This window comes from Brassica rapa, chromosome A01 (genome assembly GCF_000309985.2).
Source record: "Brassica rapa cultivar Chiifu-401-42 chromosome A01, CAAS_Brap_v3.01, whole genome shotgun sequence".
Classification (NCBI taxonomy): Eukaryota; Viridiplantae; Streptophyta; class Magnoliopsida; order Brassicales; family Brassicaceae; genus Brassica; species Brassica rapa.
Window position 1 is genome coordinate 8,458,245 of NC_024795.2, and position 15,712 is coordinate 8,473,956.

General features: G+C 38.8%; 2 protein-coding genes across 2 annotated transcripts; both read left to right on the forward strand.

Annotated features, from left to right (window-relative positions):
- Positions 1-4,092: 4,092 nt before the first annotated feature.
- Positions 4,093-7,012, forward strand: LOC103863038 (monocopper oxidase-like protein SKS1). The gene is made up of 8 exons (XM_009140783.3): positions 4,093-4,382; positions 4,676-4,785; positions 4,847-5,117; positions 5,202-5,337; positions 5,410-6,145; positions 6,228-6,306; positions 6,383-6,582; positions 6,690-7,012. Exons 1-8 carry the CDS (start codon positions 4,221-4,223, stop codon positions 6,787-6,789), a joined length of 1,794 nt encoding a protein of 597 aa, XP_009139031.1. The 5' UTR covers positions 4,093-4,220; the 3' UTR covers positions 6,790-7,012.
- Positions 7,013-14,270: 7,258 nt separating this feature from the next.
- On the forward strand, positions 14,271-14,956 carry LOC103863047 (pectinesterase inhibitor 4). Its single transcript, XM_009140790.3, has one exon. The coding sequence runs from the start codon at positions 14,307-14,309 to the stop codon at positions 14,904-14,906; it is 600 nt and encodes a 199-aa protein (XP_009139038.1). The 5' UTR covers positions 14,271-14,306; the 3' UTR covers positions 14,907-14,956.
- The last annotated feature ends 756 nt before the right edge of the window (positions 14,957-15,712 follow it).

Sequence of the window (15,712 nt, forward strand, 5' to 3'; positions counted from 1 at the left end):
AGAAAACAGAACCCATGCGATCTGCTCTTGTCTCATATGCTCCACCTTCTTGTCTCTGAAACCTCAACCTGTCTTGGACTTGAGTTTCTGAAACGTGAGCTACCATAACCTGAGACATATCCCGCAGACTTGAACTTGTAACATCTCTGTCCAATAGGAAACAGAAACAGCAAAATAAACTCTTTGCTTTATTTTACTTTGGAACACAAAACAAGAAACTTGCTCCCTGTTCTAGTTTCTTTATCACTGATATTTAATCAGCCTTGCTCCAGAGTTCATCACCTTTCGTCTTTTGCAGAAACACCTTTGAGTAAGACAACAAGACCTCTTCACCGAGCTTGCTCCTATTACTCACAACATCTCACCAAAGCTTAGCTCAAGCTGCTTCTTCCTAAAGATAAAACATGTTTCTGCATCACTAACTTGATGACTCTGCTGCCTTTCTTCTTATAACCAGAAGCTTCCATCTCACTTCACCCAGTGAGCCTGACTACTATCCTGAGACTGAAACCCACGCAGAACCACATCTGTAACATCACCTTACTGCCACTGATGAGTAGACACAAAAGTAACACCCTTGAGTCATTTAGTAGAAACCCAGCCTTGTTGCTAAAAGCTCTATTCTGCTCCTTTTATAACCCCTGATCGTTGCTACCTGATCTCCCCAACATCCACAAGAATCTGATCCTCTACCCTCAGACTGAACCTGCAGACCTTCAGCTCAGAACCTCTGAAAACTGAACCAACCTAGAAGCTTCAAAATCTGAACCTGTCTTGTTCCACAACTGAGTAAACCTCACTGTCATGCTTCTCTGCAATTTCCTTTCACTTGAATCCTGGAACCTTTAATCAACACCCAAATAGCCACTGAAACACATACCAACATCAACTTCTAAGGCGTCCCCTAGACCTGAGATTCATAAGTGCCCCAACTGCCATTTTCTCAATCTTCTGAAACAACACTGCATATTTCTTCCACAAACGAGCTGACCAAAAACACAATCTGACACCAGACCCGAGCCTTGATCATCCTTTGCAAAGATAACACACATTACTTGTGATTCAGCAAGCTTCAGTTCCCCTTATCCTTTGCAGAAAATGATTAACCATCCATCACAAACTACCTTTGTGACTGTATTGAAACAAGACCACCTTATCTTCAAGATTTGAGCCTGAAATCTGCTGAACTTGATTTGATTCAAGCTCCTTAAGTCCGGCTTGACTTAACCTGAATAATCTCCAACATGAGATATTACCGGAGAGGAGTATATCAGCAGCTACGAAGAAGACGACGAACACTCAGCCTTCAATTCCTCCGATAACAACGAAGACACGCAGCTGGAACATGAGAAAGCAATGGTGACTCAAGAGCTATGATCTTTTACTTGATCTCTCTATCTTGTACTTGCTTTCTCCTTCCTCTGAATACTCTATCTCTCCCTTCTGTAACTCATTCTTGCTTCAGCCTCTACAGATCTTTCCTTTCTTGGGAATAACACAACATAGCTAGCAAGTCTCTTCATCATAATCTCACACCAGACTATGACTCTAGCCTCAAGATAGATCACCTTGCTTCTGCACATGGTTTCACAAACCAGAAACCAACAGATCCGATTGGATCTTCCCCTGTGAACGTTCTTTCCTCCGCTTCCGACGTCGTCTTCGTCTACCACAAGCGAACATCACTTTCTTCTTCCTTTGATGCTGACGCTGCATAATGAACGACATCAGCTCTGATTCGTCACACTTGATATGAGAGCGATGCGATCTCGAGACTACAGAAACTCTGATTCTTCTTCTTCAGAATCGATCAAGATTCGTTACCGATGAATCCTTGAATCGCCATAACCAGCGCTCTGATACCACTTGTTGAGGATTCTATCGGTTTCCTGCAAGCTTCAATGTATCTCAAATCGCAAATCTAGCGGAAACAATCAATCGCAGTGTGGAAACGAATCAAGCGAGAAAGTAAACGACACAAGAGTTTTGGTAACCCGGTGTTCACCGCACTCCTCCGATGTGGAGAAGCCGCTATACTCACCGGAGAGAGAATTAGGTCTCTCAACCTTTCCAATAGATGAAACTGAGAAGTGTACAATCACAGGAGACCTTCTTCCTCTCTATCTCTGTTACAATCACCTAGAGATGAGGTATGATTTAGGAAGAAGAAACAAGAAGATGAGTTTAGCTAGATACACAGAGAAACTCCTTCCCTCACTAGCTCTCTCTCACTCACGATCTCTCTCTCTCTCTGTCTCGAGCTCTCTCTCTCCCGAGCACGAGCTCTTTCTCTGCTCACCGTTCTGTTACAGACCTCGACGTCGTAACCGTATCTTCTCCGTCTCGTGAAGATGACGATGACTTGATCTAGCTCAGAAAAAATATCTTCAGCTTAAGTGGTTAATGACTCTCTTAACCCCACTTGAACTTAGCCAAAGCATGCCCAACTCACGTGCCTTTCATAAGACCAACATTAGCTTGAAACCTTCTCTTTGGCTAAGAGACTTAGAAAATAATATGACATATTTCTACACATATGATCAATAAAGAAGTAGCATGTAGGTACTATTTAGCCAAACTAAAAAGATCGTGAACAGATTTTTTTTTTTTTTTTTTTTTTTTTTTTTTTTTTACACCAAAAAACTTTCTTCTTTTTTTTTTTTTGAAAGAATGTTAAATTTATAAAGCAACTTTCTTCTTATCCATGCAGAGCGTAAATCTGCACTTTGTCAAAACAGAAATAATTTTATCTATTTTAATAAGACTCTAGTTAGCTCGATATATAAGTTTTTGAATTTCTCATAGCTAAAATATATTTGAAGGATTTTGCTTTTAAAAAAAGAGAGAGACATTATGGTTTATGGATCCAGGGCAGCATTGCATAACGACTCAATCAGAATCATCACAAACAATTTGAAGAATGTAATAGTCTGTTTTTTATATACGTAAGTTTAATCGTCCCGACCAACAAAGGGGGAGCAAATTGGTGCCATAATAATAGTAAAATAGCGGAAAAGGTGGTGATTTGTTCCCACATTCTTCTGCGCGTGTTTCCTCAATCTTTGTGTTTCAAACGGTCTTCCACTCTTAACTTTCAAATTGAATGTGTTTACTCAATATTCATGTTCCTTTTTCTGAACGTTTGGTGTATATCTGCTTACTCTGATATACTTTGATTTGTTCCCTTGATTAAGAAGCCTGAACTAAATCACCAACTAAACTTCCAGAATTGACTTTAATGCAAAATAGTCTCCCTCAATCAGCAATATTAACTTTCCATAAAACAGTAAAAATACAATATTACCCACTAGAATATGTGTTATTAGATCATTTCACACGGTGGATTAGCAAACAAAGAAATAAATCATGAAGTCTTTGACTAGTAAAAAAAAAAAGAAAAAGAATATATATATATATATATATATATATATATATATATATATATTGCCTGTCACTTTTGTCGCTATGACTTAAAAAAAAATCTAAATTTTTCTAACCATTCAAACAAATAAGGAAATATGGACAAAACAATAGATTAGACTTAGAAACTTTGAAAAAATTTAGGAAATTAAAAGTCTGATTGATACAATTAATAACTTTTAAAACTTTAATTCCTTTTGAAGCTTTAAAAGTCTAGTTCCCCAATCATAATCATAGCCTATGCTAATTCTCTAAATTTTTCACTATTTGGGTAATCAAATCCACATATCCATTGTTATTGGAAAAAAGCTTCATATGTGATAAAGATAATAAATGATTAAAAAATTATCTAGAATCTTTAGATTTTGAGTTACAATAATGTAGTTTTCAATGATCCCAAGTTTATACGTTACTATGAAGTTTTCCACACTACATCAACATTTTTTATTCTTAACTAATTAATTTGATGTTTTCAGTTTTAACTTTTAACACCTAACACAAACTTAATTATATAAATGTAAATTTAAATACACGGAAAAATAATTAAAAATTTAAAATACATGTCAGTTTTTTTTTGTCTGAAATAACTATTTCTAGAATAATGCCGAAAATAATTGAAAAAAAAAACAGGAACCTCTTTTGTATTTTTCCACACTCATGTAAGGAAATTCAAAAAAACCTACACTGACACACTTTCACACCTTTCTTCGCCTTCGCTACCGTTTCCTCTCTTTCGTATCCATATTAATGTCAAAACCGTAGAGCTTTCTGATTCCCAAAACTAAAAATACCCCAAACCAATGGCGACGGTCTCTCTCCACTTCTCCTCTCCTTCTTCCGCGCTCGCTTCCCTCCTCTGCTTCCTTCTTCTCTCCGGCGTGTCTTTCGCGGCGGATCCTTTCGTCTCCTACGACTTCAAACTCTCTTACATCACAGCTTCCCCTCTCGGCGTCCCTCAACAGGTTTGCCTTTCCTTCCCCCGTAAATCTCGGGTTCGGTGTCTTAATAACGTCCTCGCTGTCAATCGAGAGATCCTCGGTGTCTTTTGGGGTTTAGCGAGTGATGGGTTTTGTTAAAGGAGGTTGCTTTAGTTGATCTCAAACCCCCATTACCATAGAATCTCAAAAGATTGTGACTTTAGGTGTTTTTCTCAGTTAAGGGTTCCTGTAAGATATATAAAGTTTGCAACTTTGGTTTGGTCCTAGCTTTGTCTTCATGGTTTAAAGTTTAAACATGTTTTTGATTTGAGTTTCAGGTGATAGCGGTCAATGGGCAGTTTCCAGGACCTCTGCTTAATGCGACGACCAACTACAATGTTGTTGTTAGAGTCTTCAATAATTTGGATGAGTCTCTTCTCTTGACTTGGTGAAGTCCCAAGACCTTTCCTTATTGTTTTACCAACTACTAATATGCTTTTTTGGAATAGGTCTGGCATCCAAATGCGGCGTAACTCGTGGCAAGACGGTGTTCTCGGCACAAACTGCCCTATCCCTCCGAGATGGAACTTTACTTACCAGTTTCAAGTGAAGGACCAAATCGGAAGCTTCTTCTACTCTCCCTCCCTCAACTTTCAGAGAGCGTCTGGTGGTTTTGGTCCCATTGTGGTTAATAATCGAAACATTATTCCCATCCCTTTCCCACAGCCTGATGGAGAGATCATCTTCATGATTGGTGATTGGTACACTCAGGACCATAAAGTACGTGATCAAATCATCTCTTTTTGATCTATTCTCTTTGTCTGTATTTGCGTTATTAAATCTATATACCTTTGCTTTTTTCAGGCACTAAGGAAGATACTTGACTCTGGGAAAGAACTTGGGATGCCTGATGGAGTCCTCATCAATGGGAAGGGTCCTTACAAGTATAACAGTAGTGTACCTGATGGTATTGAGTACTTGACTGCTCATGTTGATCCAGGTACTTACTACTTTGTGAGCTTTCACTTTCACTTTATGACTCTTCTCAATGGTTTGTGTTTATATTTTGCAGGGAAGACATACAGAATCCGTGTTCACAACGTTGGGATCTCGACAAGCCTCAACTTCAGGATTCAGAACCACAACTTGCTTCTCGTGGAAACAGACGGTCACTACACCTCGCAGACGAACTTCACCGACTTCGATATTCACGTAGGACAGTCGTATTCGTTCTTGGTGACAATGGACCAAAACGCCACGAGTGACTACTACATTGTCGCCAGCGCTAGGTTCGTGAACGAAACCGTGTGGCAGAGAGTCACTGGCGTCGGCATTCTCCATTACTCCAACTCCAACGGACCTGCTTCTGGTCCTTTGCCAGTTCCAAAAACAGATGTCTCTGCTCCCTGGTCGGCTATGACCCAGCCAAGAGCCATTAGGCAAAACACATCTGCTAGTGGAGCTCGTCCGAACCCTCAGGGATCGTTTCACTACGGTCAGATAAACATCACCAACACTTACATCTTGAGAAGCTTGCCTCCGACAATGATCAACGGGTCCCTTCGCGCTACACTCAACGGGATTTCGTTTGTGCATCCAATCACTCCTGTGAGGCTTGCGGATCGTAATAAAGTGAAAGGAGCTTATAAGCTGGACTTTCCTGACAGGCCTTTTGATAGCAGACCTCCTCGTTTGGATATATCTATGATCAACGCAACGTACAAGGGGTTTATACAAGTTGTTTTCCAGAACAATGACACTAAGATGCAGAGCTTCCATGTTGATGGCTATACGTTTTTCGTTGTTGGGTAAGAGAAAAACCATGAGACTTTATATCATCTATTCTTGTTTCTACTTTGGTGTTTGATGTTACCATGTTATGTTATCCAGGATGGACTTTGGTGTTTGGACTGAAGACAAGAAGGGTTCTTATAACAATTATGATGCCATCTCAAGAAGCACAATAGAGGTTCTTACACCGCAGCATCGCTTACATCACTCTGATTTAGCTAGTTTACCTAATCATTAGTTTTCTTGTAACTTAGGTTTATCCAGGGGGATGGACGGCTGGACTTATTTCACTTGATAACGTCGGAGTGTGGAACATCAGAGTGGAGAATCTTGACAGATGGTATCTTGGTGAAGAAACTTATATGAGGATCATAAACCCTGAGGAGAATGGCCAGACAGAGATGGATCCTCCTGGCAATGTCCTTTACTGTGGTGCCCTTAGGAACATGCAGAAGTAAGGCATCTGAAACTTTGCTATCCTTCTCTCTCTCTCTCTCTCTCACTCCCTTGCTTTACAGTATGGTATAGAATCTCAAACACACTTCTTCATTATTGTTGCAGGGATCAACACCATTCAGCTGCAACATCTATATTAAATGGACACTTGAAGCTAATGTTTAGCATGCTAATGGCATTGTTGGCCTTGGTTTTCACCTTTTGATGAGCCTTTTTACATCTTTGAGTGAAGTTATCCGGTCTGTGTTACTAGCTCGGCTGTAGATCGTAGTAGATGGATGTTAAACATTGGGTTATTTTAGTGATTTTCATATTTAATTAATTCTCATATTCCGTAGATCTTTGCCTTTCCATGGATTATGTATGTCTTGGTCTTTGCATTACCATTCTTCTCAATTGTAATGAAAATGTTGTGGTTGGCTTTGTTGTTGTCGTCTCTTAAACCATCCACATCCTTCATGTTTCTCGATATGTTTTCAATCAGCAAAATAGAATGCTTCCAGAACTTTAATTAGTAAAAGCTCCCACTTGTTGTTTGTATTCTATAGTACTTTGAATTTTGAATTATATGATAAGTATACTAGTTTGTCGATACTAACAGATATATTTGTGACATTTGGCTGCCTTGTGGCATCCCATATGAGCTCGTTTGAAATATAATTCCCCTTGCATCCCTACAGAATACCCAAGTTATTAAACCGTAGTAGCTATATGATATATCGATTGCTAATATAATATTGGATAATGATGATATAAGTTAGAGATATATATGACAAGTGTGTAGATAAATACAAGATCCTATAGATAAGGATCTACGTGGTCGAGTAAAGTTGTATATAATCTCATGTACTACATCAATAATAAACAAGTTGTTCAGTTATTTACATGGTATCAGAGCTTAGATCTCATTAAGCAAACTCAGTTTTTCAAGTTTATTTCATCACCATGGGCGACGAAGATAAACAAGTTGTGGTGAAGTCAGGTGAAGGCGTTGTGGTGTCTCCTTACTCGCTGTTTTCATCAGATAACCCGGGTGCTTTGATCACATCCGTACAGTTAAAAGGAGACAACTACAACGAGTGGTCGATGGAAATGATGAATGCGTTGAGAGCAAAGAAGAAAATCGGCTTCATTGATGGAAGTCTAGCAAAACCAGATGAGAACAACAAAGACCTGGAAGCATGGTTGAGTGTTAACTCTATGATCGTGGGTTGGATACGATCGTCGATAGAGCCGAGAGTGAGGTCTACGGTGACGTTTATTACCGACGCTCACAAGTTATGGGACAATCTGAAGAAGAGATTTGATGTTGGGAATAAAGTACGAGTACATCAGTTGATGGAGCAGCTGGCTTCTTGTCGTCAGAATGGACAAGCTGTGATTGATTATTATGGACGCATGGCGGTAATGTGGGAGGAGTTGCAGACGTACCGACCACCGCCTGCGTGTACTTGCTCTGCTGCAGCTACGTACGAGAAGGAGCGAGAAGATGAAAGAGTACATCAGTTCATTATGGGACTCGATGATTCAAAGTTTGGGAATGTAGTGACTGCCATTATAGAAGCAGATGATCTACCTGATCTAGGTAAAGCATATGCGAAAGTGATCAGGGAGGAAGCCAGGCTCAATGCGTCTAAAACGCGAGAAACAAGTCAGGAGGCAATCGGTTTTGTTGCAAGAAGAGAGTATCAACAGAGTGAGAATCATGAAGCTAATGGTGGAAGTGTGAAAAACAGTGAAGGAAACAAGTCTAGAGACAGGGTGTGTTACCATTGCGGGAAACCAGGCCACGAGAAGAGCTCTTGTTGGCAACTTGTGGGTTATCCAGAGTGGATTGCTGAGAAACAGAGAGGACGTGGAGAAGGACGTGGTGGTGGTAGAGGTACTGGAAGAGGTTACGGTAGAGGTAACGGGCGTGGAGCTGCAAATGTAGCAACTGCAACTAGCTCGCATGGTTCTGCTCCAAACGATCTTACTCCTGATCAATGGAACAAAATTACGCAGATCATTCAAGAAGGGAAGTCAAATGGTGGTAATGATAAACTATCAGGTAAAACTCTTGGAGATGTTATTATCGACACAGGTGCCTCACACCATATGACCGGAAAGCTCTCTCAACTTGTGAACGTGAGGGACACGTCACCTTGTCTTGTGGGGTTCGCTGATGGAGGAACCACGACCTCAACGAGCACGGGTGATCTCGTGCTAAGTGAAACAATTTCACTTAAGGATGTGTTATATGTGCCGGGATTGGAGTGCTCATTGATATCAGTTTCTAAACTGCTGAGACATATGAACTGTTTCGCTTTGTTCACTGATGCTATATGTTTATTGCAGGACCGTTCTTCGAAGACTTTGATTGGAGCAGGTGAGGAACGTGATGGGGTGTACTACTTCAAGGATGTTTCAATGGCCAGAAGCAATGCGGTTCAGAGCAATGCAGATCAGTTGTTGTGGCATCAAAGATTAGGACACCCAGCTTTCTCTGTTTTACCTATGATTTCTGGTGTTAAGAATAATGTTTGCTCCAGTCCTTGTGACATTTGTTTTAGAGCTAAACAAACTAGGGATGTGTTTTTCGAAAGTTGCAATAAAACTACAAAGTGTTTTGAGTTAATACATATGGACATATGGGGTCCTTACCGAGTGCCTTCCTCGACTGGTGCAATATATTTTCTAACGGTAGTAGACGATCACTCCAGGGCCGTGTGGACCTATCTGATGGTTGCAAAGTCAGAAGTGCGGAAAGTAGTAGAAAGATTCTGTAAGTATACAGAAAAACAATTTGGTAAAAGTGTGCAGACAGTGCGTAGTGACAACGGACAGGAGTTTATTGGCTTGAGTACATTCTTTGCTGACAATGGCATTATACATCAGACGGCTTGCTTCTACACTCCACAACAAAATGGCAGAGTGGAAAGGAAGCACAGGCACATTCTTAATGTAGCAAGAGCAATGCTGTTTCAATCCAAGTTGCCTGTGAAGTTTTGGGGAGAAGCAATAACATCGGCAACTCATGTCATCAATATGACTCCTTCTAAAATCCTGCGAGGGAAATCAACGTATGAAGTTTTATTTGAGAAGAAGCCGCATTACAATTCTCTAAAGATGTTTGGCTCATTATGCTATGTGCATAGAAAGGACAGGAGTAGAGATAAATTCAGTCCTAGAAGCAGAAAGTGTGTTTTTGTAGGATACCCTTTTGGGAAGAAAGGATGGCGAGTTTATGATGTAGAGACAAACGAGTTTCTCGTCTCTCGCGATGTTGTGTTCAAGGAGGACGTTTTTCCGTATAAAGAAACAGAGTCGGCTCAGGTGGATGAAACCAACTTGACTGGGGGACCTGATGATGATTGGATTATCAACTCTATCTTGGATACTGAAGACAGGGGGAGTGATTCTATTGATGTGGCTAAGGAGAAACAAATCGTGGCTCCTATGGTAGAAGGAGCAGAACAAGTAACTACAGCAGATGATGTTGTTTTGGCGATGGAGGAGAGTAAGTCTGCAGAGACAAATGAGTCTAATGAACAAGATGGACTCAACGAAAGTAACAATTCAGAGGGTGATCAACCAGTGACAAGCAGCAGTGAAGATGTAAAAGAAACAGAATTAGGACGAGGTCACAGAGAAAAGATGCCTTCAGTGAAACTACGAGATTACGTAAGCTACAATGCGCAGTGCCTCGACAACACCCATCACGTTCTTCCCAGCTCAGATCAAGAGCCTTCGATGATGGTCTCAGGTACGAGTTCTACACCATACCCTTTGGTAAATTATGTGTCTGATGAGAATTTTTCAGAGGCACACAAAGCATTTCTAGCTGCAGTGACCAAAGGAGTTGCACCAAAGAGTTATAAAGAAGCTGTGCAGTATGACGTTTGGCGAGACTCTATGAAAGAAGAGATTGATGCTTTTAATATCAACAAAACATTCAGCATTGTTGACTTGCCACCAGGAAAGGAAGCCATTGGCAATTTGTGGTTATATAAATACAAGTATGGGGAAGATGGCACAGTCAAGAGACACAAATCAAGACTGGTGGCTCTCGGGAACAGACAAGTAGAAGGGGTAGATTTCACTGAGACATTCGCGCCAGTAGCTAAGATGACTACTGTCCGTAGCTTGTTGCGTGTAGTGGCAGGCAAAGGCTGGATTGTCCACCAAATGGATGTACAAAATGCATTTCTGCATGGAGAACTCAAAGAAGAAGTTTACATGAAACTCCCGCAGGGGTTTGCTCATTCTGATCCAAAGAAAGTATGTAGGCTACACAAAGCTGTGTATGGATTAAAACAGGCTCCGAGGTGTTGGTACGCGAAACTGAGCGAGGCATTGACAAACGCTGGTTTCAAACATTCATATGAAGATTACTCACTGTTTATGTATACTAAGGGTCATGTTGAAATTAGAGTTCTCATATATGTGGATGATCTGTTAGTATGTGGGAATGACATGGATGTTCTGGTAAAATTCAAAGAATATCTTGGGAGATGTTTCCACATGAAAGATCTAGGAAAGCTCAAGTATTTCTTGGGCATTGAAGTTGGGAGAGGAAGTGAAGGCTTTATGCTTACACAAAGAAAGTATACGTTGGATCTAGTTGCAGAGGTCGGATTGCTAGGGGCTAAACCGTGTACAACACCAATGGAACAGCAACACAAACTTGGAAGAGATAATAGTCCGTTCATTCAACAAGCAGGACAATACAGAAGATTGGTGGGGAAGCTAATATACTTGTCAATCACGCGACCAGACATCTCGTACTCTGTTCATATTCTGGCCCAGTTTATGCAAACGCCTAGGGTGGCGCAGTGGGAAGCAACTCTTCGAGTTGTTAGGTACTTGAAAGGAACTGCAGGTCAGGGAATTCTTCTGAGCTCCAACCCCGATCTCAGTCTATCAGTATACTGCGACGCAGACTGGCAGTCGTGTACCACTTCCAGACGGTCGTTGAGTGCTTATGTAGCAATGGTAGGAGACTCAGCTATCTCATGGCGAACGCAGAAGCAGGATGTAGTGTCATATTCCTCAGCTGAGGCAGAGTACAGGTCCATGGCAGAAGCATCAAGAGAAATCAAGTGGCTGAGACGCTTGTTACATGACTTGGGAGCGTCTCTTAAGGATCCAGTTAGACTGTTTTGTGACAGTAAATCAGCAATATACATAGCTACTAATCCTGTTTTTCATGAAAGGACGAAGCATGTGGAATCTGATTGCCATCAAGTCAGAGATTCAATCAAGGCAGGGTTGATCACCACGGTTCATGTGAGAACGAATGAGCAGCTTGCAGATGTTCTAACCAAGGCACTTGGAAGAGTCCAATTTGAGAAGCTGTTGCATTCGATGGGAGTTCGAAATTTCCATCTTTCCAAATTGAGGGGGAGTATTGGATAATGATGATATAAGTTAGAGATATATATGACAAGTGTGTAGATAAATACAAGATCCTATAGATAAGGATCTACATGGTCGAGTAAAGTTGTATATAATCTCATGTACCACATCAATAATAAACAAGTTGTTCAGTTATTTACATATAACTAATCCATTCATTTTTTCTTTTAAATTGCTAAGAAAAAAATCCCTCTCAAAATACGAAAGTATGCTAAAAAGTTAAAAACTAATGACAAGAGCCCAAACAAAACTTTAGTTTAACTACTAAAACAATTGCTTTTTTTTTACAAAAAAAAAAAACAATTGCTTTTTTTTTACAAAAAAAAAAACAATTGCCTTGTTTTGTGTTAAAGGTAAGGTAAGCTGGAAATTCCAGCAAATAAAACACCTACTAGATTTTGACAAGCGCGGGTTTAGTTTTGTTTTGCTTTTTATAGTTATGAAATTTAATGTTTGAATCATATAATCTTGAAGATTATTTCACTAATGAAATTTAGTATTTGAATCATATAATCTTATATCCAAATCTTGTATAAAGCTTCTATGTATTGTAGTGTCTTACATGTAACGTGTTTTGTAGTCGATGGTAGTATGTGAGGGAAATGAATATTTCATTAACGTAACAGTTATAATAGGTTGTGCTTTGGTTTTGGTTAATGTAATGTATTTTGTTTGGGTAGGATGGTTTAGCAATCGGTTTTAATGGTTATGTATAAATAATAATGTATACAGTTCGCATGGTTAGAGTAATAATCGGGGGTCTATAGGGTAAAAAAGGTTGTCAATTATTGTTATAATATACAGGGTAAGTCCAAAAAAATTTAAAAATAATAGGTCCAAACAACTTTCATAGGTAGATTTTTTTTAAAATCCTTCTCTTTTAATAGTATTGATGTATAAGTTATGCACGGGAGATCAGTTCCCTATTATGTACATACCATGATACGTTGATCTGTCTTTCTTAATAATTACATAAGAAAGATTATTAATCAAACAAAATAAATGATGTTTCTACGAATTAAGAGATCTGGTCCATGTTCTTATTACATGGGCATCACACTGCATCACGTGCCACCTTGCTTAAACACCGGAATGAAGTTTGTATTCATCTTCTAATTTTATTTTGACACCGAGAAAAAAATTCTTCTTGATTGTTTGGAATAATTTGAGACTCCCATGTTTTGCAAATTATTATAAACAGGTATGTTATGTAGACGGTCATGTTATTTGAACACAGCCATATTTTGGAAGTTACGATAGCTTCTTGTGATTGTTTACACTCCACATCATAATCTATTGGATTAATATGTATAGTTAATATCAGGTTAGATTCATGATATAAATAGCTAAGATGGTGATTACATTATAACAAATTGAGCTGATTAACTAAGTAACAAACTTTATTTTCTTCTTTTCTGTTTGTGCTGAAGTTCACCTTTTTGGAATCTAATATGGTAGTAGAGCCATGTTGATTACTAACTAATGGTTAATGAGTAAGAAGAAATGAAACAAACAGAATAAGATGTGACATTGTTTACATGTATTCCGGATATCTAACATTATATATTATATAGCTGTATCAAATAAACGAAAGGTTGACCAATTGGATAAAACTCTTAAATCACTTATAGTAAAAGTTTAAAATGAAGCCTGTTTGATTTTCGCTGGGACGAGAGAAGTCGACTCTTTAAAGAAAATTAATTTTGGACTTCGCCCTAACACCGAACATTTCCAATAGTTCATTCTATTTTTCATTCTAGAATAGGATAACTCTATAATAGAATTGAGTTATACTCAAATGGTACTCTATTTTAGAGTTAAAAATAGAGTGATGAACAAAAAAACAGCTTATTATATATACATATAGTAAACTCATTTCGTTCTCTATACAGAATGAAAAATATAGTATCATTAGAGCAATTTTACTCTAAACTCTATTTTAGATCGAAAAATAGAGTAAATTGGAAATGACCAGAAGATCTTCGAACCCATAATTTTCTAGTTATTAAAAACAATATTATATAGTTTTATAATGTGTTTACTGTTCAAACCAAAATTAATAGGTCTCCTGCTATTTTCTTTCAAAAATTAAAAGATTTATATATATGTACTATTTTATTGTTGACTAAAATATTTTTTATTACATTTAAATAAGTCTAGATCTAATCATTCCCTTAACAATTGAGATACAAATAATAATCCATTGTGTTGTATCAGATTAATATATATACACATTCTGCATAGTTTCACAATTCGTCAAAAAGTTTGCTTTTCTAATCTCTCTCAAACCCAAGCTAAGAAGTACAAAACCCTTAATCAACAAACATGTTGCGTTTCATAATACTCTCTTTAACTCTCATTGCTCTCATCAACTCGTCAAACATCCAGAGAACAACAGCAACTCCACCAGCCAAATACCAAAACTACAAAACATACGTAAAAACAGCATGCAACTCAACAACATACCCAGCAATGTGCTACAACTCATTGTCCTCCTACTCTTCAACCATCAAATCCGACCCAATCAAACTCTGCATAACATCGCTCAACATCAATCTTAAATCCGCTAAAAAAGCCTCGTCCGTGGTCTCTAGCCTTCTCAAAAAGGCCAAATCCACCTCCAGCCCTGAGGTTCCGATCCTCAAGGACTGCCTTGAGGAGATGAAGGATACTGTCGACGAGCTCAAGCAAGCGACAGCCGAGATGAAGAATCTAAACGGCGGAGGGATCTCAAAGGAGGAGCATCTAAGGAACGTGAAAACGTGGGTGAGCGCGGCTTTGACAGATGAGACCACGTGCACGGATGAGTTGGAGGAAGGAGAAGCGAATGCGGATACGAAGAAGAAGGTCAAGAAGGCTGTATCTGAGCTTTCAAGGACTACAAGCAATACTTTGGCCCTTATGACTAATTACATAGGTTACTGAAATTAATCATTATATTCACCTCTTTTACCTTTGCATGTGCATGTATACGTCTTCTTTTCTCTTTATTTTTTAAAAAATCCTTTGTTCATCTTATTTCTTATCTCAACGTCGTCTTCTTTTCTTTATGTCAGTTATACATTCCAAGTTTCCACAGTGTGTAACGTTTCAGAATTACTTGACAATCACATTGTGCATTAGTACCAATACTTTTCACGAATATTTTTTTGATGAGTGTTTGGACCTTTTGTACTTCATTCGTGTGTTCACAACTTCTCATGGTAGATATTGTTAATTCGTTATGATAATCATAAAATAATAACAGGTAAGAGACATCTTTAAATACTGGACTAGAATATTTCGTTGATATTATAATTCTCCAAATAGTATTTGTACCGAGGCTTAACTGGATCAACATGTAAAAGGATTTTGTATTCATATGCCACGACGAACGGTTCCAGTTGGGCCATTTGCCGTTGACCTTGGGGATTTATTTTTTTCCATAAGGAAGAAGGTTTTCGTAGATTCTTCTATAATATCACGAGTCTAAAATTAGGGGTCAAATTTTTTGTCTAAACATTTAAACTGCAACAAAATTTTAGATCTCCAAAGACTATTCATTGTAGTTCTCTCCTGTCAACATCATCAAAGTAATGAGAGATTCAGGATTATCGGTGGAAAACAAAGAGTAAGGCATCACCATGGTGAAATCACCAGCACGTTCCACAACAGCATCCTCGATAGACATGATCAGTACACTAGTAAGACCATATGAAACAAATGAGAAAATGAACGAGCAAAAACGAAAC

Excerpts from the sequence above, each read along its gene's own strand:
- LOC103863038 (XM_009140783.3), top strand. The coding sequence starts at position 4,221 with ATGGCGACGGTCTCTCTCCACTTCTCCTCTCCTTCTTCCGCGCTCGCT. Across the intron at positions 4,383-4,675 it reads CTCTCGGCGTCCCTCAACAG|GTGATAGCGGTCAATGGGCA; the intron begins GTTTGCCTTTCC and ends TTTGAGTTTCAG. Across the intron at positions 5,118-5,201 it reads GGTACACTCAGGACCATAAA|GCACTAAGGAAGATACTTGA; the intron begins GTACGTGATCAA and ends TGCTTTTTTCAG.
- LOC103863047 (XM_009140790.3), top strand. The coding sequence starts at position 14,307 with ATGTTGCGTTTCATAATACTCTCTTTAACTCTCATTGCTCTCATCAAC.